The 23,185-nt window shown below is 40.3% G+C and overlaps 1 protein-coding gene across 12 annotated transcripts in view; it reads right to left on the bottom strand.

Annotated features, from left to right (window-relative positions):
* cacna1da (calcium channel, voltage-dependent, L type, alpha 1D subunit, a) overlaps nucleotides 1-23,185 on the bottom strand; it is a 57,613-nt gene that overhangs the window by 24,374 nt on the left and 10,054 nt on the right. For 8 of the 12 annotated variants that reach the window (XM_031855085.1, XM_031855094.1, XM_031855112.1 and 5 more), the window contains exons 4-20: nucleotides 15,623-15,762; nucleotides 11,971-12,143; nucleotides 11,226-11,378; nucleotides 10,106-10,302; nucleotides 9,637-9,740; nucleotides 8,097-8,266; nucleotides 6,456-6,530; nucleotides 4,919-5,006; nucleotides 4,518-4,544; nucleotides 3,934-4,094; nucleotides 3,085-3,310; nucleotides 2,782-2,989; nucleotides 1,753-1,873; nucleotides 1,516-1,603; nucleotides 1,383-1,413; nucleotides 1,150-1,304; nucleotides 923-1,052 (exon numbers count right to left, since the gene is read on the bottom strand). In XM_031855085.1, the coding sequence (XP_031710945.1) occupies nucleotides 923-1,052; nucleotides 1,150-1,304; nucleotides 1,383-1,413; nucleotides 1,516-1,603; nucleotides 1,753-1,873; nucleotides 2,782-2,989; nucleotides 3,085-3,310; nucleotides 3,934-4,094; nucleotides 4,518-4,544; nucleotides 4,919-5,006; nucleotides 6,456-6,530; nucleotides 8,097-8,266; nucleotides 9,637-9,740; nucleotides 10,106-10,302; nucleotides 11,226-11,378; nucleotides 11,971-12,143; nucleotides 15,623-15,762 (2,247 nt within the window). The remainder of the gene's footprint in view (nucleotides 1-922; nucleotides 1,053-1,149; nucleotides 1,305-1,382; nucleotides 1,414-1,515; nucleotides 1,604-1,752; nucleotides 1,874-2,781; nucleotides 2,990-3,084; nucleotides 3,311-3,933; nucleotides 4,095-4,517; nucleotides 4,545-4,918; nucleotides 5,007-6,455; nucleotides 6,531-8,096; nucleotides 8,267-9,636; nucleotides 9,741-10,105; nucleotides 10,303-11,225; nucleotides 11,379-11,970; nucleotides 12,144-15,622; nucleotides 15,763-23,185) is intronic. The other 4 variants (XM_031855177.1, XM_031855162.1, XM_031855170.1 and 1 more) reach the window with 1 other exon arrangement.

The following is a 23,185-nucleotide window of genomic DNA, read 5'->3' as shown; positions in this document are numbered from 1 at the left end:
AGGTATGATGCTGTTAAAACAATTTCAAGAAACAAACGACATTGTCAAAAAGATCATGTGAATGTCTTTAAAAGGTTGCTCCTGAGTACCTAGACCCCTAAATCATGAATGTTGGACCAGACCAGCATTAGCAGCGTTGCCAGAGGTCGGCATTAACTTTCAACAGCGCATATTTTCAACGACTTATCCCACCATCCTGACAGGATCAGTCTTTGTCCTCATAATTACAATTGCCTGTATTGTTTTTAGAAAAAAAAATGCTTTTTTTATGTGCTGTCAAGGACAGGATAAGTGACTAAGATAGTATACAAGGAAAATCTGTTTCCTTTTTGCCCTCTCAGTGTGAAGCAGAACAGCAGCAGTGGACTAAAAGTGTAGCTCTCTCTGCAGGGAAATAACAAAATCTATGAGTTATGGGCAGATTGGTTGAGTTCAAACTCTCAGAAACAATAGGTAAATGTCTCAAATCGGTAAATTGATGATTTTTTTGATGACATCTCTCAAAAAATATTCAAATGCATTCTTTGTTTGTTGCTTTACTTATTGTGAAAAATCCTTTAAATCCTCCTCAGACAGTGGTGTTGTTAAGAACAGAGCTCCTGAAGTTGCTTCTATCTTGCATGTTAAATTATTAAAACTGACTTCCTGAAACATAATCATACATGCTGCTTCAAAATAAAGAAATCAATGCATAAAATGACAAATGCTTTGAAAAATGGTCAGCAGTAATGTCAGATATGCAAGTTATAAAAAATGGGCTGAAACATGTAAAACCACCGGTGTGGTTATAGATTTGCAACTCAAAGCACTAAACTAACGTTACACCCAGAAAAGTGATATATTAATAATGTTCCTTATCTTTGCTTATCTTTGTCTTTTAGAAGCCTTAAATACAATTCGGGTTTAGGGTTTGTTGACTTACAATATTGCGAGCTGAGAAGTTTCGGATCGGATCCTCGGCGGCGAGTGACACGGAGCTGAGCATGATGAACACCAGGATGAGGTTGGTGAATATGTGGTGGTTGATGAGTTTGTGGCAAAACACACGAAACCTGGAGGACAAAGGAAACACAGCCGGAGACATCGGTGAGATATGAGGCACAACTGGTGTGTACGTGTCCGTGTGTGTGAACACAATGTGTTTCGTACGGGTTTGTGGTGCTGAAGATGAAGAAGGCGCTTCCCTCTGGGATAGGAGTGATCTTCTCCTTCTTCACCAGGTCAGAGATGACCGGCCGAGGCCCCGCTGGGACTTCTGGATCCTCCTCCTCCGCCGCAGTGTCGTCATTCTCCTCCTCGTCCTCCTACAAACACATAGAAAGTATGTATAACGCCTCAAACTGTAAAGACAAGTTACTGTATGATTCAGAGAGTAAGGATACCTTGTCATCTTTTTCCGCCTCCTTTTTGTCCCTGTAATGAACATAGATATTGTTATGAATGATAGAGTAGAGTTTGAGCACACATCTGAGCATATTTGTCACAGAGCGATATCGTAAACGATCCAGGTGTTACCCTTTCTTGTCTCCTCCGTCTGTGTTGAGAGACTCTGCATCTGCCAAGTTGTCCACAGCAATAGCCAAGAAGACATTCAGGAGGATATCTGAGCAAAGTGTTGAGTAAAGGACAACTCTCTCTGTAAAAGCACTTTAAAACTGCTTTATATCGTCCATACATAAAATGATGAGAGCAGGTTAACTCATGCATTTGCTGTTTCAACAGTTTAAAGTATGCTTGCGTCAGTGAGGATACAGTTTCCGCAGATGAAGAGGATGATGAAGTAAAAGCACACGATCATCCCAGAAGAGGAAGGCCCTCCGTACGCCATGATGCCATCGTACATAACAGCGTTCCAATCTTCTCCGGTCAGGATCTAAAATCGATCATCGTTTTTTATTTTGTGGGAAATACATCAACAGTACCGTTTCAACAGAACTGCATTGCTAAGCAACAGCTTGGGACCATGTTTACTTCCTGTCAGCTGATGCCATTCACATATACTCAGACAGATAATAAACTGTGAAATTGTCTATAGAGGGTATGTGTTGACAACACTGAGAGGCCACAATAAACCTGTTACAGCTGCTATAAATAGGCAGAGATACAGGAGATGGATGTGTTTGTTGAAATATGGCCATGTATATGTTTCTTATTTTGACACTGCACCTACTTTAGGAACTGTCAGCAAAATTAAAATTTTGGGAACTTCAGCGAAACAGATACAATACCCGGCACAAAACTGCAACTACATATTCATGTTTGGCACTAGGATCGCTTTAATCCATTAATTTATCTTTGAAGCCAAACAGAATACTGGATTTGTGATTCGGCATCAATATTTGTGGCCACAAAAGATCTGATAACGATCTTTCATTTTTTTACATAATGAAAAATCTTGATACAGTTCCCTTAGATTTCTTTCTTTCTTTTAGGAGGTCCCCACAATATATACTAAGTGGTACATTTGACAGTTGAAAAATGCTATAAACTTTGTAAAACTGACTGTGTTTCAAAATGATGTCAAACCCAGCGTGGCGTTTCTGTAAAACTATTATGTGCAGTGAGCCAATATCCACCGGGCTGATTTATTGGTCTGGCTCTATTTCTCTTCTCTTAGCCTTCCACAGTCTGTAAAACCTCTTCACCATAATTATTTCTGTCTGTTTGTGCAAACAATTGTACAACAGCTTTTTCAATTTGAATCTGAATCTCATATGCTGAATGTTTGCTGTTCAGATAGGAGTGACCGTGGTGTAAATCCATAATCTGAACAGTAAATACCTGAAACACAGTGAGAAGGGCTTGGGGAAAGTTGTCAAAGGTGCTCCTCTTGGTCTGCGTCTCGTCAAAGTTAAACTTTCCACCGAACACCTGCATGCCCAGCAGGGAGAAGATGATGATGAAGAGGAAGAGCAGCAGCAGCAGAGAAGCAATGGACTTCATGGAGTTGAGCAGAGATGCCACCAGGTTACTTAGAGACTGCCAGTGACTATGAAGCAGAGGAAAGAAGGAGAGACAGGTGATTAACTGAACACCACACATGCACCGCACACACACACACACAGAAACGCAGCACGGTCTTACCGCGTGACCTTAAAGATCCTCAGCAGGCGGACGCAGCGGAACACAGAGATACCGAGAGGAGACATAATTTCCAGCTCGACCAGAATGGTTTCCGTGATTCCTCCACAAACCACAAAGCAGTCAAAGCGGTTGAAGAGTGACACAAAGTAGGAATGTAGCCCGAGACTGTACATCTTCACCAACATTTCACATGTGAACAGGGCTAGCAGCACCTTGTTGGCCACATCTGCAACCCAGAACAATGAAGAAACACAATGAGAGAGAGAGAGACAGAGAGAGAGAGAGCGAGAGAGCGAGAGAGCGAGAGAGCGAGAGAGCGAGAGCGAGAGAGCGAGAGAGAGAGAGAGAGAGAGCGAGAGAGAGAGAGCGAGAGAGAGAGAGCGAGAGAGAGAGAGAGAGAGAGAGAGAGAGAGAGAGAGAGAGAGAGAGAGAGAGAGAGAGAGAGAGATTTTTTGCTAAAAAAACAAGAGAAAGATTATGCAAAGAATCATTGCTGCTGTTAAACCACTCAGAAACTGTACTGTTAAACTCTGCCAAGGCTGCACAATTATAATAGCAGCACACACACAATGCATTAAAAAATAAAATATAAATAAAACAAAAATGTTCACTAATATTCTATTTTACATTTATATTTAAATAAGTGAGAGAGCAATATTAAGAGGAATAATAAGAAACCCTTTACAATGGCTAAATGATTAAAACAAATGGTTCTACCTAGTTTCATTGAAAATGAAATGTAAGATAAGATATCCTACTAACTAAACAACAGACACTTTGGGTAGTAACAAACTGAATCAAAAGGTTTCCTTTCTTTCTTTTTTAAGTGTACTTTAGTGCTCTTCATACCCTGCACTTGTGTCAGCCACGAAGGTTGGTTGTAATGCTCTGACGATATGGTGAGAGTGTTGAGGAACACCAGGATGATGACCAGCCAATAGAAAGGCACCGATTTGACAGCCAACCGGCAGTTCCTGCGGCAGAACCTGTTCCAGCGGCGCCAGCGCCGACTGTAGAGGGAGAACGCAATGTCAGTGCAGAAAATACCTTAAAATGAATACACTTACACTTACTTACATCACCTCAGTGTTTTTATAAGGAAATCATAGTTTGTTTCTATTACTGAGAAGAATGCAGAGGAGTGAGGGGAAAGAGCCACAGGGGAACTGCATCAATATATTTTTTGCAAGTCATACTGTTCAGTAAATGAGCTGAAAAATACTGCGTAAGGCTTCTCTCCAAAAATACCTTATGGTACATGCTGACTTTCCAAAAGCTGTTGATTTATCATCCCTAGTAAAGTCTCATTAAAATACAGTAAAATGAAAGCCAAGCACTTACAAAAAAAATCTGAATAATCTAATGCTGGCACTAACTCTCACAGTGACAGATATTTGCACCGAGCAGAGACACAGACCCACGAAGATACTGACCTGAACTTTGACTTGGAAATTTTTTGACTGAAAGAAAGAAGAAAGTTTACAAATGCAGGTTGTAGCAGAGGTGTGAAGAAGCATTGATTGGTTATTAGGGCTCATCGATAACAACGTAAAACATGTCCAACCAACCACAAGAGTCAGCAGCTCATGTAAACAAAATAAACATGTAAGTGACTTGTTTGCTTTTTATTACAAATCAGAAAGTAAAGAGAGTAGGTAGCACTTATACAGGGTAAAATGTGGCTGTTTGTGCTGTAACGTGAGAGCCTGATTTTTTTTTTTTTTAAATCTCTGTGGCAGCGGTCACACCAGAGGGGACAGCAATCAAAGCGTTGTAATTCAAAGTAATAACAGTGTTGTTGTTTATGAAAAGGTTTGTTGTGCAAAGTTCTCACCACAGAGGTCCACAGCATGGCGTCTTTTCATCCTCCCCATTTTGATTCTCGGTGTTTACAGATTCTGTTTCGCTGGCTGGAACGCTCGCTGAAGCAGCAAATAAAGCAGATATTTACAAAATAATACTCACGAGATTTTTTTACGTAGACACAGTGCAATGCATCCCAGGGGGAAGAAGTGTGAAAAGTAGGAAAATGGAGACTGCCTTCATCACATCCGGCTATTCTGACAGCCATTTTTTCCAAAAGGAAGCAAATAAGATACACTAAAGAACATCTTTTATAATTCAGCAAAGATAAAAAAGGATTACACTCCAAAAATGAAGTGCATCAAAATGATTTGATAGTGGTTTAAAAAAAGAAGTAACAAAATTATTTTATTTTTTTTAATCTCGAAAGCAATGCTGCAGCCATACAACTTTTGACCTCATAGAAAGAAAAGAACTACGCGCTGTGGCTGTGCATCACTGTCATCATTAGTGTCATTTACCAAGTGCTGAAAGGGAGCTGACATGGGACAGGCGAGTGGACAGCTGCTCTACGAGGGCTGACTGATGCACACAATGAGGGAGCAGAGGGAAGAGGGGAGCTGGCCGAGGAGGACAGAGCTCTTAAAGCTGTCTCTGAAATGCCACAGTGAAAAGTACTGCCAGCGCTGCGGAAAGACTGTCTGCGCAGACAGATGATGATTAACTGTGCAAAACGTCTCAGTGCTTTAACTCGTACGAGGGAGCGTGGTGTGTGCTGCTGCTTAGCTTATATAGACGTGTTGGCTTTGATTCCTGAGTGGTCGGACAGCTCTCAGCTCTGAAAATAGTGCTGACTGCTGGAGTAGTGATCTGGGTTTAGCCCTGTTTCCTATATTCACACTGAGCCACTGCTTTTGAAATGGGACATGGAAGGTAAACGGGGGGTGTGCCTGCTATCAAACGCAGCTGTATTTCTATTCCTTTTTAGACTCATTTAATGAGTAAAACATTTTTATTTAGAAAAAAACAAAACATGGAGGACAAAAACAGAAAAAAAGGCTGTGATGCTCGGACACAACGGGTTTAACAAAATAGTAAAGCACAAAGTGATGAGGTATTACATTAGGCTGCACATCAACACACACACACAAACACACACACTCACTCAACAGTCACTTTAGATGCTCCAACTGGGATTTTAAGGCCACTGCTGCTTATCTTTTTCATTAATTTCCTAGATTTTAAGTCCTCATGTATTCACCAATAATGTAGAGTATTTGTGAAAAACAGATCACCCCTTCTTCCCTGATAGATGCTGTTAACTTGTGTAAAAGGATGTAAGGGCAAAGTACATGTTTTTCTTTGTGTTTTTTTGCTCACAAGATGTAACAAAAGGCAAAACTTTGTAAAACAAAAACAAAAGAAGAGTTTAGGTCTGATCAGATTCTGGTCTGATCATTGAGTGAAAACAGACACATTTTTCTGTCATTCTAGCATCAAACACACACTCACGTGTACACACGCATACACAAAGCAAGAGAACACTGGAGGGAAACCACAGGATTTACCATGAGTGTCGGACGACTGGCTGAACCACCCAAACCTTCCTTTCTTCTTCTCAGTAAGGTCAGCCAGAGTCACCCCTTCATGTGTAATGCATGCAAGCCCATGCATTCAGACACAACGGCACAGCAGAGGGACATGGGGGGCGAGAATGGGCTGCTATCAAAATGGGTCAGAGCAGACAAGCACCACAGGACAACAACAGTATTCAAAATATCAATATCCAACAATGACAAGAGCAGCAGGAGCCACCGGGGCTGCAGACACTGAGGAGGGCAGAAGAACAACACGGAGAGCTGTTAGTCACTGGAAGCGCCTGCAGGTGACAAGGCCCTGTACTAACATGTTACAGTGCATATCAAATCATTTGCACGTTAACGTGTTAGCAGGGGCTCATGTATCGTCGACAGACAACAAAAGCCAGGATGCATGTTGAAGGAAGGCAGTATGGACTTGCCTCCTTGTCACACAGAACCTCCACAGCTTTGACTAGGACCCTAAAAGTCAAACTTTATAAATGAAGTATGACTAGAGGAAAAGACAGGCGGGAGAGGCGAAAGTAAATGGACAAGTACATCAAACATGAGGGAAGATTGATTGTAATGAGCAGAACGGAAAAAATAAACATCCTACACTCAAAATGTAAGGTGAATCAGTCGCAGTTCCTCTGTTCTGCATCATGTGTGCTGCTTATATAAAGAGGATTTGGATTAAGAGCTCAAGTAACATCTTTTTTTCCCTTTTACCGTTCTTAGATAAACTGTAGTGGTACTCACAGCGTGCTGCACTTCCATCAGTGACTTACATTGAGCGTGAAGATAAGAACATGCTGTACCGCTCTGCTTCAAACACCTGTGTTCATAGTGAACACCTCGAGAGAAAGACTCTCTCTTCACCAATAAATGCCACTATGTTATGTAGGTATGTATCTATCTGTGTGTATTGTGTATGACCAAGAAAGTCTTATTGACTATAGCCTAAATCAGTTTCATCTGCTTCAGTTAGTGATTATTTACAATTGCCAGAATTACTGTTGAAAAGCATAATTAGACCAAGAAAAGATCTGTATAAATTGCATTATGGACTATTGATGCTACTGAAGGTGGAGAAAGTTGAACTTCTATCCTGTCTATAGGATTTTTTTCTTGCATGATTGTTAAAGGTTGATGCAAAATTGTATGGCTAAAAGAGGAGGCCATGTTTTAGCTTGAAGGCTCTTATTTCCAAATTAATACCCACTGTATCTGTGCTAGCGTCAACATGATTGACTTGTTATATGGGGCAATAAGAAAAAATAGAGCACTTTGCACCAAAATGGACACAGGAGTGCCAGGAAAAGCACCTCTTTTGTTTTAAACAGTATTTTGGTATAAATATTTCTCCTCCAGAGTAATGATGATCTTTTAGCTAATCCACTGTGTGTTTTTTTTTACAAAACTCACACATTTTAGATTTCTAGAGTACAAACTCTTGCATTTCCCAATTATATAAATATAAAATTATAGTTCACAACACTCCCAAGCCAACAACAATAAACCCTGCTGCATATTTTATGAAGTGGAAGTAACAGATTGGGTCAGTATTGAAGGGCTCTGGTGATGCCAGCGCAGCATTACTCTGGCAGTAACGGGAGGAAAGTTTCTTACGGTTGCGCTTGCCCTCCTCCTCGGCCTCATCCTCGTTGTCGGGGTCGATGTCTTCAGCCTGAGTGATCCAGTCCAAGTAACCCTTCAGATCCTCCTCCAGCTGCTGCTTCTCACGCAGCTTCTGGAAGTCTCCTCGAGCTTTGGCTTTCTCTCTCTCCTTGGAGAACTCTCTGGGTTTGCAGAGGCACACATACACAAAAAACACAAACACACAGGAGTACATAAATGATCAAATACACAAACAAAGACAAACATACTTTAACAGCACTGAAGAAAAAGGTGTTTTTTTCACATGAAATGGAAATAAACAAATCTTCCTTCCTGTATTTAAATAATCTCTATGGCATTCACTACACTGCATGAAGACACGCTGCATATTCGTATACTTTAATCACAACCTTGAAATGCCTTGTGTTTTTGTGAACCCTAGCCACTGGAGGGAGATGTACACCTTCTGACAGACAACACAGCACTTTATTTGGAGCTGAAAGTACAGTAGCGTATCCTTCAGGCGAGCATCTTAATCATACAGAAAAGAAAATTTAGGTGGACAGATGGTTTCAAGAGACACGAAAAATTTGCACAGCGTCTAAACTCATAGATTATATAAAACGACTGTGGAAACTATAATATGGAGGAATTCAGAAGACGGTACGTAAATGTATTCAGTGCATGGTGGAATATTGTCGTTACTGAGAATGATCTGCATTTAAGCTGTGATAATGAAAAAGACAAAAAAAGATACTTGATGGTGAGATGGTAGCAAAGCAGCATTTTTAGAACTGCATTGAGACAGTTGATAATAAATTGTAACAATCTAAAGCAGCTGATGGGACTGCAAGAGTGTCTGAGTTGGAGATTCTGTTAACCTTGTTGCCTTGTTTATAGAAATCGGGCTTTGCTGGCTGGTCAACCATCCAGAGTTAATTCTACTGTAATACCCCACCCCCACTCCACAGAGCTGGGGAAGCAAACTGGGGTTTGAGAGAGCTTAGTAGTGCAGAGGGAGTGAAGGGCGAGGAATAAGATTAATTTCTCTCTCAGAAGGTTGGGTTCAGGACGGGGTGGGGGAGGAAATGCTCACTTTGCAGTTGCCGTGGAAAGAAACGTGCTAGTTTGACGCCAGCAGAGGTCAGAGAAGAATGCCTGAGAAAATATTAATTTATCTCATGGTCCAAATGCACAATAGTCAATCACGGGGTAATAGTTCAATATTTTTTTATATAAAGATAGTCAGGATCTTACATCCATACACTAATTTATAGGCTAACATTACATAGTAAGCTGTGCCTGAGTGCAAAACAAACCACTGCAAACACGCTTTGCTCACTGCAAACCAAAACCACTGCACAAGTTTCCTCTTACCCACTTAGCACACCTAACACAAGGTTTAACACGAAAAAGGATCCCAGTATGATCAGGCTAACAAAATAAATCCAAGGTGTTTCCCATCCGATGGCGTCATTGACCTACAGGAGCCAAAAGTAGACGGTTAACAGACAGAAACTCAAACAAAGAGCAAAGAGAGGAAGGTGCTTACCCGCTCAACACACCCAAAACCAGGTTAAGAACAAAAAAGGAGCCGAAGATCACAAGACTGACAAAGTAAACCCATGGAAGCTCAAAGCCCATAGCATCGTTCATCTGGAGGAACAAGCATCAGCACGGAAGAAGGAGAACAGGGGGAAGAAAGGGAGAAAATAGTGAAATCAACTGTCAGACAAGAAGAAAAAAAGTAGCTTTTTTCTTCAGATGAAGAAAAATAGAGATTTTGCAGGTAGACTAAAAGTACCAGGATAGCATCATATTTCTGTTGTGAGTTGTTGAACGCATTCAATCATTTAGTCAATCAATCACATCAGAGTGATCAGAGCTGCCTCTGGAAGTTATCAGCAGCTTCATCGTCAGAATGTCAGTCACATCATTGTCGTGAGTCTGATCTGAATAGACATTTAAGCTGAAGGCGTGTGACAGTCACAGGATGTTGAACTGGGAGGGCAGAGACTCACCCAGTACAGCACATCCGTCCAGCCCTCCATGGTGATACACTGAAACACTGTCAGCATGGCAAACAGGAAGTTGTCAAAGTTGGTGATGCCACCATTGGGACCATGCCAGCCTTCCCTACACTCGCTGCCGTTGATGGGGCATTGGCGCCCGTGCCCTGAGATCGCACATGGAGCTGGTTCCTCTTCTGCTATCATATCTAAAGAAGAAGAGGAAAGAAATGTGTCTATAATCATTGCTACATTATTTAAAACATTATCTCAAACTACAGCCCCTCTGGAAATTGAATCAGGCCCTCACCATGTTTACGATGTATTGTTATACCTGGCCGACAAATACGTTTCTTTACTTTTTCCCATTTTGATTGTTGTAATTGGAGAAATCATTAAACTTTCAAGCAAGACTTCAAAATAGTGTCAAAGAAATGACTTTCTATTTGACATGTAGGCTTAGCTGCTGATCTATGACCGACTGCATTTTACATTTTCTACACCTCAAAGAGAGGTTGACCACCAGGTGGATTTCTTTTCTCCATGGAGTGTAACGTGAGTCACTTCACACCTGCAAGGAGAAAGCTGCTGTTCTCCTGGAAAGCGTTCTCACTCGGTGTTACTCTAATGAACATGCAGAGCAGCACCATGTACGAGGGAGGCAGGGGAAAAACAAGCACTGGTTTTAAGTGGCCCCCCTTAGGAGTGAACAACCTGGCCAGTGGCCACCGGGTAATTTAAATTTGGGACCCCATATGGATATCTCGACGAGCACGGATGCCTGGCCAATCCTAGCTGGCTGCACATATCATGTCATGAAATACACTAAACATGTTTTATTCCCCATTTAAGATTTAAATCAAATAACGAAAAAGTGTGCCTAAACCTTCTATGATTGAGTCTGTGCAATATGTAACGCACATACGCTATTATGTAAACCTGACTTGGTGAATTGTGTAAAAAATCCTTTGCTCACTTGCTAAACTGGGCGCAAATATCAGGTTTCACCTTCAGAATCGAGTTTTAAGGTCAGGCTAACATTACTGCTTGTTACAGTATTCAGAATACAAGATGTGTCGACTAGAAAGTTGACTTGATTTCATGTGTACAACAGACAATCAAGAGGGCGTACCTGAGCCAGGAATAAAGCAGGTTGCGTGCATTTTACCGATGAAGAGCTCCAGGCCGATAATAGCGTAGATGATGATGACAAACAAGACCAGGAGGGCAATGTGAAGAAGAGGTACCATGGCTTTAATGATGGAGTTCAACACCACCTGTAAACCTAAGCAAGGAAGAAAATGAACACATTATATGAAGCTGCTGTACTTTGAATGCGCAGTGAGAAAATACCGCTACAAACATCGGTTGCACCAGTCTCCATCCCTGGTCTTACTGCAAAAAAGCTGATGATGTTAACACAAAATTATGAATTTATAATATTTTGTTTATCAACAACAGATGTGAGCATACAGTATGTGTGCAACGCATGATTATACTGTAGCCAACTGTACATTTTCCCCACAAAAAGGTAGCTGTTTTTCTAATATTTTATACCAGTTTCAGTAAATACTTCAGAAAATCTAGAACAACATAAAGTTCATGAATGTGTCACTAGCGTTTACTCTGAGTTTTTAATCACAGAGATCATGTCTCTTGCGCGCTGATGTAGATGTTGAATGGATTTTTTTGAAAAACAATCCTCAGGGATGATACACAGACCATCTGGACTCAACATGTGTAAACATCCAACCTACAATTCACTGGGATTATTAAGGGCTGTGATCATTACACAGTATATAAAGAAAATATGTGGTGAATCTTATCTTATATTGAGTTGACATGGGTTGTGTTGGCACATGGAGCTCAGTACTCACTGGGTACTCCTGAGACCAGCCGCAGGGGTCGCAGCACACGGAAGGCTCGAAGGGCTTTAACATCGAATCCACCTGGTTTACCTCCGTGTCCTTGCATCGACGGATGGACATTTTCTCCTTCGACTTCTAACTTCTCTTCTTTGGTCAAAAGCTCCAACACAACACTGAAGAGTCTGTCAGAAAAAAAACCTCACACTGTTAGTCCGGCGAGGAAAACATACTGTATAACATACCATAACACGTTTAGATCTGAGCTGCTTATCGTTTATTGTATGTTCCAGAGAATCCTTATCTTGTGTTAGTAGAGCTGAAAAGTCGATTGATCGATTAGTCAATCAATAGGAAATAAATCAGCAACTATTTTGATTAATTATTTGAGTCTGTTTTCAAAAAAAGGACACGCCAAACAAAGTATTTGCAGATGTCACCTTTGAGTCTGGAAAATTATTTTACGCATTTTGTTTGAAAGAACGACCAATCAATTCATCAAGAAAATAATCAGCAGCATTAATCAATAAAGAAATGAATGGTTTGTTTCTTCATGTTGACATTACAGGAGATGTTTTTTCAAGCAATATTCTAGATGTGTATTTTTTTGTCTGACTGTACTTATTCCAGATATTACAAGCGTATCAATAATCATTCATGTGGAGACAGGTTGCCCTTAAAACGCATTTTTATTTTATTGTTGTTCAAACCCTCAAATTTAGCTCATTCATCATTTAGCAGTGAAACTATAATTTAACATGTGTCATCAGTTTACTTTACAGCCACCCACAAACCATACTGATGTCACCAGGATACGGTTGGATTAACAAAAGTACTACACATGTAATAAATCCAGTGCCCATTAATGTTAATAGATGCTATAAAAAGAGGTTAATAAACACTGCACTGGTAGCTTCCACACTGTAATTTTAAGACCTGAAAAAACAATTGTCAGCTATTTATTTTCTATATAACGCCAGCGGCGAGGCTGTGAGTGTAGTACAGCAGCATTCCACCCCTTTTGTGTCAATGCAGTTAAGAGTATACAAACAGCAGATAAATGGAGTACAAGGACGGTTTCCTACTGTGATCACAGCAGTGTACAAATCTCTCACCATGAAAGAGGACACTTCATTATAGTCAGAAAGACATTCCTCACCTAGCCAACAGGGGAAATCATCTCGACACATCACATCAAAGATGCGGACTAAAAGCAGTGAATGAAGCTGCCGATAGGAAGGAGTTCTGAGGGCCAATAAGCACAGTCTGCTCAGGCTTATGTTATACTGAGTCACAGCTGTAAGACTGACCGCCTGCCACTGGGGTTTCATTACGCATCCAGTCATGTTGAAAGGAAAACATATCAACCTTTTTACTGCATATACCTGAGGAGAAAGTGATGCATCAGGTTTCTTTACCAGTCAAGCTGCATAACCTCAATGTGTCTCCGCACTATCTAAGGAAGTATAAAAGTGGTTTGAAATGCAAATCACTTCACAATCAATTTGTAAAGTACACTAACTGTGTGTTAGGAATTTGAATGTTTTGTTGTTCTGTGATAGGCATCCATTGGTTTCATGGTATTTCTGTAATTCTACACACTAAGCAGAAAAGTATGTAAACAATTGGTGCATGTAAAAATTTGGAAAACTGTTCATCCCAATCTATGGAACTATATCATCTTTATTTGAAATTGGTCAACAAAAATGTTAAAATGTATTTACATACCAGACAATCCAGCAACAAGGCAACATTAGCATTGATTTGGAGTCATGTAAATCCAATATTCATTGTCTTTATATGTTGGTCTCTACCAACTCCTGAGGGGAATACATGTATCTTTTGCGGCAAAGTGTTCATTGGCTAGTTGCTAACTAAAAGCTGATGGGAACTGCAGATTAAGAGCATATACATTTATTTAATCCATTGTTAATATGAAAAATATTCATTAGTGCAGCCTTTAAAAGACAGGTGCTTTAAGAGCTCGCTAGCTAAATACACTGGCATGATCATTTATTTTTTTTTCATTTAAATTTCTCACAACTATGTCCTTTTAATACAATTATCTTTTGAATAAATCTTCAGTACATTTCTCCCCACATGTCAGACAAGTCAAGAAAGAAGGATTTTCCCTGTAACATTATACTTAAAACACCTTAGATATTATTTATTGCGTTTCCCACTCTTTCAAACATTTATAGGCTAATTTCCAAACTATCTGTCTTAGTTAATCCCACTTGACACTCTCAAATCCCTCTTGATTGAGCCATTTAAGGAACTTTTACTCACAAACAATATTTTATCTGATAAAAAAAACCACAGCAGCCATAAAGACAGCAATAGATTATATTGAATCTTTCGACAACAGGCAAACTTTCACTCTATGAAGAGCGTCACTTAACGACGAAATACATTCAAACTCTTCAAAGAGCTGTATCTTCGAGCGCCTACAACCTTTTTCACACCTCTGTTAAACCATTACGTGCCCTGCTATAATCTATAAATACAAAGACACACAAACACATGGAAGCCTGCAGGGAACTGGGCTGAACTTTGGCCTTGCAACATTCATTTATACAGCCATTTCAGGGCCGTATTATTTCAGTGTGTCATTTCAGTGATGTAGCAGCAACAGACACTCTTCATAGCAGGAGCAGCCGTCGTTGCATTTGATTGCATGGCACATAAACCCTGCATGCCGCATACAGACAGAGATCTGACCCAGCTGCCCACTGGACTGTGTGTGTAAGAGGAGAGAGAGGAAGGAAAATAGAAGAGAGAAAAAAAAGACGCTGCGATTAGGATGAAGATAACGAGAGGAGAAAGTGGAGGAGATAGGAATGAGGGCAGAGTGAGATGGGGAAGGGTAAAGCATGACGTACAAGATCAAAATGGATGGGGGAAGTATAAGAAAATCGCTGCAGAGACAAAGCAGAGCCGGATGGCAGAGTGTGAGTGAAAGAAAGTCAGTGAGAGGAGAGGGAAAAATGGGAGGGAGTGTTGGAGAAGAGATGAAGTATGGAGAGATGGTGACTCACTCCAGTGGTGGTAAAGCTCTGATTTATTCTCTCTGTCTTTTCTGGGTCATATACTGTGGGTGTCTGAGGGTCTCTATTAGCCGCTTGGAGCAGAGGCTGAAGCAACTTTAACTTTAACACTGACTGCCTCTCTCAGATACACTGTAACCTGCAACTGTCAAACTGTTACGCGGACTCTTCTAATTCTGAGGTGTTGGTCCGTCCTCGACGCCTTGTTTTATATGCTCTGACAATTCACTTGTTTATTTTGTTAACATGATACATTCAAGACAGGAGGCTCATTTAAATGTGACACAGCAGAGAGTCTTGATAAACTGGATATTATTGACTATATCTGACATTTTGTTTAATGTGCTGCTGCATGTCTTGGCCAGGACTTTTGTAAATATTTAGTCTCAATGTGACTTTTCCTGGATAAATAATATTTCAATAAATTAATTTTAAAAAACTGAGATTAAATACTAAATCCACTGAAAAAACAAAACCTCATGATCCGGCCTGTAAAATGACACAATGTTTGGATCACCTGGCATGATGCCCGCTGGTGCAGGTAGTATGTTTGATCATATACATTATATTTAGATAGAAGAAAACATCAATTGAAATAACTGAACTCGATGACTTACCCTATGACGACAATGACGAAATCCAGCATGTTCCAACCGTTTCTCACGTATGCATTCTGGTGCATCACCAAACCATAAGCGATAATCTTCAGAAAGGTCTCAATTGTGAAAATGATGAGGAAGGCATACTCAACCGTTTCCTGCAGGTACACAGAATGAAAGAGAGAACAATAGATTTTTGATAAGAACTAGATATGATGGATTATTATTATCATGACAAACCATGAGCATGGCATAAATACAGTGTGTTGGGTGCAACGTACAGAGGTCACAAATACAGAGGCACACGCAGACACAAGAATCTGGTGTGAACATTTTAATCCAGCTCTGTAGTATCCATGAATGTGCTCAATGGAGTAAAGAGAATGCAACTTTTTTTAGGTCCCAATATGTATTTATGTTGCGGTAAAGAAGCTACAAATTCTAAAACATAGATGCTTCACAAACATGTTCAACATGGCTGCACCGAATAGCTATACAATCGCCACAGTTTCAAGGTGGGCACTCAAGATTCCTGTCACCAATTGAGTATCTGACCAAATTAAAAATATGGTCACAATCTACACTTCTGCCAGCGACGGCCATAAAAATCACAGTCGATTGGAGAGAATTACGCTGCACATTGCGTGCTGTAAATTAAAGCATTAGCTGTCGTTACCAAAATGCCAGTCACAGAGATGGCTGCAGTGAAGAAAGCATCAATGGGGTACTTCATATTGGATGAGCTAGTCAAGCTTGCTGAGTCTAAGAATAGGAGGATGACTGTATAATATCTAGTTCACCAGTGTCACGTGTTCTTTTCCATGTGAAAGTTCAATCAATTCAAAAAGTAAAAACAGCCTTGTTTAACCAGAGCAGCCACATCTTGAGCTCATTCTGATCTGATTTGGTTGTGACACTTTACAACACTTATCTCTGCACATATTCACACATCATGAGAGACATGAAAACATGAGACACCTTTTCACTCTGGGAAAGACAGACGGGAAAAGCAGTGTTTTGATTTAGTATCATAACCTCAAGTTAAAACTGGAAAGACCAGAAGCTGTTTGGCTTTATTGTTTAGTACACACCAAACTAACCCGGAAGTGGAAGACTGAGTGAACATTTCTGGTATTGAACACACCACATCAGACAGCTGACAACTGAGATCTACCTTCTGAGCCTCCATGACAGTAAATGACAAGTCAGTAGTCTGAACTCATAATCCAAAAATAACAAAACAAAACCTAATTAGCTTGGAAGTTTAATTGATAACAATAGTCCAGTGCAAAACACATGTGTTCAGAACTGGCCGTGGTTTGGCCTGTGGTGTTGCTGCTTTCAGCTTTCTTGAAAACCACTCATACAAACAACTTTACACTCAACACACATGCCATGACATAGTTGCATCACACACCCAAGTCACATCTTCTCACGGTCAGAAACATCAGTGAAATACACTCTGGTTCAGATAAAAACACCAGGGGCAGTCTTAAGTAAAAGTAGGTAACCTGGGCCTGGGGGCCAAACTAAAAGGGCTTCTACTTCAGAGCAAAACATTGATGGCTGTGTTGCGGATTCAACTTTTTGTGTTTTGATTCTTTTTTTTACAGAAAATTAAAATACAATTAAAATAGTATACATTATTATTCATTAAACTATATTATATTAGGGCTGAAAGCTCTTGAACAGAGTTAAGTAAATGCAAATACACAAAAAACGAGTTTGCCTGGGGCCCCAAAATCACAAAATCCACCTCTGAAAAACACTTCCAAATTAGTCGCAGCCAGAAAAATCTGTGAAATATATAATTTATATGTATGGTAATTTATTAGTTCGTTGCTTTGACATAACCACCGCAATTATAAAGTACAGCATGGATTTAATAAGCGGAGGTATTTTGCTGGTGGTAAGGTTATTTAGGTAAAGTTAGTATTAAATTATACACTTGGGAAATACAGTCTTACTCACGGGAGGAAAACACTCCTAAATTGCGAAACACGACGAAACAAAAGTCTGATTCTGCTTCCAGTTGGCTATCCGCTCTTGTTGACTATGTGAACCAGACTGTGGTTGTAACGTTTTATCCAGCATCCATTTAATGTCAGTATATATCCAGCACCCAAAGCAGACTTTGTCCAGCATCCAGCAGCTAAAGGAAGTGCAGTGTACAGGCCCTGAGTCCACAGAGTCCTGAAACTCTGCACCCGCTGCTGCACAGAGCGTTGGGTGCAAGTTTATTCAAAGTTTATTAATATTAAATGTGTTGCATGTCACAATTTGCACCAAATTTGACGGAAGCACTTCCTTGGGTCCCCAGCAATACACCCACCAAGTGTGAATAGATTGTACGAATGGTTCATGCCCACATACAGACAGACATGACAGAGATTCCTTGTTTCATAATTAGATATAATATTAAGATAAAAAGTTGCTTGGCTTTGTACAACGCATTGTGCCGTTGTGGCCGGAAAACACACTTATTTGTGCTGGGAAAGCACAAATAAGGACCAAACGGCACTGATGGATGAAAACACTGATTCACTTAGCAGAAGAACCAGTCAGAGATCTCTCGCCCACCGCTGTATGAATCGGCTGAGAAAAGTTAAAAAAGGGAAAACACACTTATATTAAAAAGATGCTATGTAGAATCAGTGATGTAACACAGCATTGCACCGTTCTACTGTTGTTTCAAAGACAGGGACAGAACAGGAACATCAGGCCATCAGGTTGAGGTCGAGTGACGATAACAACAGAGGCACACGTCGCTAGATAAAGGTGGCACGTGCGTGTTTAGCGCAGTGCGATGCGTGAGATGCTGTAGGTGGACACACCAGGGTGACTCAGCTTATTTAGGACAGTCCTGGGACCTCCCTGGAGATATGTAACCATAGAGAGGCCCTCTTCTTCCTTTATGCATAAGGCAGGTCAACGTAAACTCTGCACACTGGTAACCATGATATCTTTCCGTCAATACAAGAGTCATTTAACTTTTCACATGGGATGCCCAAGGGCTCTTATAATACACAATGCAGACAAATGTTAAAAGCCACACACACACATATAAATATTATTATATAGATAATAACCTCTTCTGCCTGAGGGAGTTCTTAATCCTTTGCTCTGTGTTCTCTGCGGACACCATAAATGCAAGAGCACTGTGGGCTGCAGGGGCTCGTTTTCCCAACAGTTTACTGCAGATTGTGAGAAGCACTTAGCCCAGAATAGGAGACATGGGCCTCTTTGTTAGTGAAGTAAAAGGTTGAGTTAAGCTTGTGGCTGCTGCCTCCATGACGGAGCATGCTCGGGGCCGCAGGGACCAGAGAGAACTGAGCGATTCAATCGAGGATGGAAGGGAAGTCACGGAGAGACAAGTGAACATTGAGGCCAAAAGGAGCGATAGAAAACTGCTGCAGTAGTTAAATGTTGGTGTAACACAGGCTTCAGTTAGATGGTTGAGTACACATTAACAAAAAGTATCCAGCATGTCTTCTTATATGCCAAAGATCTATCAACAAAGTGCCTAGTGGTGGGCACATTCTCCGTGTGAATATATATATAAAAAATATATATATTATGTACATAATATTTCCTCTCGTGTGGTCTACAGCAGTAATTGAGTAATAATCGTAAAGATACAGAAAGCAGCATGTAATACGTTGTCAGAACAGTTTTAGCTTTCCAAGGCACAGTTAATTTATGCAAATTGCCACTTCCTGCTTTGTGAAAGCATGTTAAATATAATAGAAAATGATAACCATTCCTTCTCAGTTAACCAGCAATTTATTCAATCATCAGCACGTTATTCTGCGAGCAGAAATAGACCGAGGGAGAGACACAGAAAGAGAAGGAGAGTGAGGAAAGAGGCCATTGGGGATGACCATAAATATCTCTGACTCATCTTAGTTTATTTGTGCTATAAAAAGACATTAGTATGTTCCCTTTTCTCATGCAGCATATAATATATTCATTTCCAGTGTTCACTTAACTTGCTGCTCTTGTGTTAACCACACACAACATGATACATTACACACGCTCACATACACACACTTACACGGCATATGTTTGTGTTCTAAAATACATGCCAACAATATGATAAACTCATCACACGGCATAATGCGTGTTCCTCCTCGACCCCCACAGTCGTACAGTTTCCCTTCTGCCACAGGGTGAGCGTTCATGTCTACAGGCACGACGGTTCATCTCAAACACTCACAGAGCTCAGATCACCATATGACAAAGGATGCTAACCCGCTGAACCATGCATTCCTTTACATAACTTCCCATTTGACTGAGATATGCGGACAGCGGCAATGTACGCCTATTAAGAATTCAGATGGCCCTGTGCACAATGCCCATGAAGCTCCATCTACAGCATCTTCCTCCAGGCTACAAACAGAATATCAGCAATTAAGATTTGTGCATACCAAGAGTTTAAATGGAGCTATAAAGTACAATAAAACAGCTTGTCTTGCAATTACAGCACTGTTGTTCAAACATTATCTTTTATTATTTAAATAAAGTCAGTATAAACTGTAGCCTCCTGAAGTGAGTTTCAAAACTAATGGCAACCAATTCAATATATATACATATAAAATACAAATACAACATGAAGCACTGTGCTCAAATATTCAGTATTGCAACCAAACCACTCATATTCCATCTTCTAATCAAGTCAAGTTAATTGTATTTATACAGCCCAATATCACAAAATGACTCATTTGCATCCACCGGACAGGAGCCACCAACTGTCCTTAGACCAAAACATGCAATAAATGTTGTGTGTACAGAGTAGACCAACATAGTAAAATCACAGCATAGACAATCAGGATTACAATATGCTTGTTCACTTTTTTGCCAAGTTACTAGACAAAAATACCACTATCATGGACTAAGAAAGTCAGAAAATATTCATTTGAGAAGCTGGGACCAGATAATTCAAAGTGATTAATGCAAATCAAATTTCTGTCAATCGATTAATTGAGGAATCGCTGCACGTCTAATATATGAATTCTCTAACAAATAAACTGTGCAGCCTATTTCATGTATTTCTAAATACATGACCACCTGAGTGTTACTACATGTGCATGTATGAAAAAGCCACTTCTGAGCCCACAGTCACATGAGTCAGAGTTGTACAATGCATGTTTGATATCTGTGTGCGACGAGAGCGCTTACAAGCAAAGCAAACACAACAAACCACAAGTCATAATACTGATGTCGATGCTAACCATATATAGTACAGCAGAGAGTACACACAGTCAGTGAATGCAACCGAACAGGCGATGCAGCAGCCAATACACGACTGTAAACTCTGCAGCTATCAGCCACGGGACAGTTTGAGAGCAGATCTCTCCTGAGTGTCACAGAAGCGTTATATCATTTTCAAACTCATCCTGCACACAATGAGCAGACATATATTCTGTAGGACTTCCCACATCATTCTCCAGCTACATCTCCCTCCCCCATGCGCTCTCCATCTCTCGCTAACTCTCTTTCCTTCCCCTGTCTGTATAGATCAGTCAGTGCCATCCAGCCAAGCCAGGGGAGGGGGCTGAGGGCAGCCAGCATTTAGTGCTTCTTCACCGCCTACTCCTGCAGGTTTGCACAATATATAAGTGTGTTTGAGTGTGCAGTCTGTGTTGGGATGCCTGTGCATAAGTGTGTGTTATGTATGGGGTCTGTGTTCATCTTCAATATATTTCGATAAGGCCTGTCACATTACCAGGTGATTCTATTTGTAGTCATTTTTTCATTTTATCACAGTTTATTAATCATTTATTGCTATTTCTCATCAGGAAATAGTATAACGTGTTTGCTGAAATCCCTCCACACGTCTTTGCATTGCTTTTATTGTTAACTGTTCTTGTGTTTAATTCTGAACTACTGAAAAAATAACAGCAGCAACAAGATGTCTTGTTTCTACTTGAATCCATAACATTTTAATTCAGCAACTACACTACAAGATACGACTAAGTGTACCGCACATCTGTTTGTATGCAACGTTCTTTATAGCTCTATATAGCTGGGACCATACGTTTAGATGCACATTACAGTATATTAACGTGTCTTTGTATATGGTGTATGTGTACACACAATTGTGTGTGTATGTGAAGAAATGTGGGGGCGGCAGGAATTGTGTGAGGATGTGGATGTCCCTCTGCCAAGGAAAACACTACAAGTGCAGGTCATCTTAAGAATACCCACTCTACCAATGTCTTCACAAAGGAAGAAAACATCATACTGAATACTTGTTGCATAAGCTCAGTGATGTATTGCTTAGTTTTGCCCTAAAGTTACACGATCGACACAGAATTGAACAGCGATGTAGTCGTTCAATCAACATTTTTTTTTCAGCTTGTGAAATGCTGCAGCTGTCACACCCTGTTTGGCTTAACACAGCAATAGCTCAGTGCAGTTAAACTAGAATCACAGTTTTTTAAAGCGGCCGATAAAGCACGACTTGCGCAGAGTGACCTATGTCTGTCAGCCAAAAAGATTCAACCTGCTGAGTTCATGAGAAAAAGCATTAAAGCTTCTCTTGGTGTTGTTTAATTGTGTCGGTGTTTTCCTGTGACTGTTGATGTAGAGAAAGAGGCAAGTAGTGAATCTGCAACCTCAATTCTGCAACACCTCAGGGAGTAAAGCGTTCTCATGTATTCCCATTTCAGTCAAGCCCACACACTCATATCTCTCTCACAACTCACAACTATGGACACACACATACACACACAGTGACCCCTGAACCCTTTATCCCTCTCTGGTTTTCGTTCTTTGTGGTTCATCATCTGCAAAGTGTGAATGTTATTGTTCCATACTGTGCAGTAAATCTGTAGAAAACATGTTTATGCTTGCAGATGTGTGTCCATGTAAGGAAGCACCTATAGCTTCATGGAAACCAAATAAAAAATGTCTAAACTCAGGAAATTAAAGTTAGATCCCAAAAGCCAAACTTCGGCTCTTCAGCTCCATGCTGCACGTCAACCAATCAGCTCGGATCTTCAGTTTTTTTGAAATTCCTCTAAAGCTTTTGGCTCAAGCAGGCATTCGATCAAGTTTAAGTTGAATATTTTCACAATAAAGTATTCAACTGACCCTGTAAATAAACCATCATGCCACCAAACCAACATGTTAGTCAACCAAAGCAAACAAAAGACAAGAAAGAAGCAAAAGAACAATTCTCATTAAAAACCTCCTGAAAGACGGCAAAAGCCACAGAAACAATCATAACTCGGTCATAAATACTTGGCTGCTTAGTTAATAACCTTATGTGCCGTTTTGTATTAAAATGAACTTGGACTGCTCTTCAGTTTGTACTGATGTACGTACTGAAGTGCATTTGAGCTGTGATGCTACATAGGGGAAAAAAGAGAACAAACTCACAGTTAGTAACTTACAACTTTTACCTTAATTGAACAAAATGATTTGAATCAGCAAAGTGATCTCCAACGCTTCTGTTAAAAAGTTTTGAGTTTCACTGCGCGTTTTTTCATTTCCTGTGAGTGGAGAAGCTGAGAGATGAGAGAAGATACTCATCATAAAACTTGTTATAGTAGTTTTAGTGCAATACAGCTGTTATTT

Source organism: Anarrhichthys ocellatus, unplaced genomic scaffold (genome assembly GCF_004355925.1).
Source record: "Anarrhichthys ocellatus isolate YVR2014 unplaced genomic scaffold, GSC_Weel_1.0 scaffold1, whole genome shotgun sequence".
In the NCBI taxonomy this organism is placed as follows: domain Eukaryota; kingdom Metazoa; phylum Chordata; class Actinopteri; order Perciformes; family Anarhichadidae; genus Anarrhichthys; species Anarrhichthys ocellatus.
Note: the sequence above shows the minus strand (reverse complement) of the source record. Positions and strands in the feature narration are given on the sequence as shown.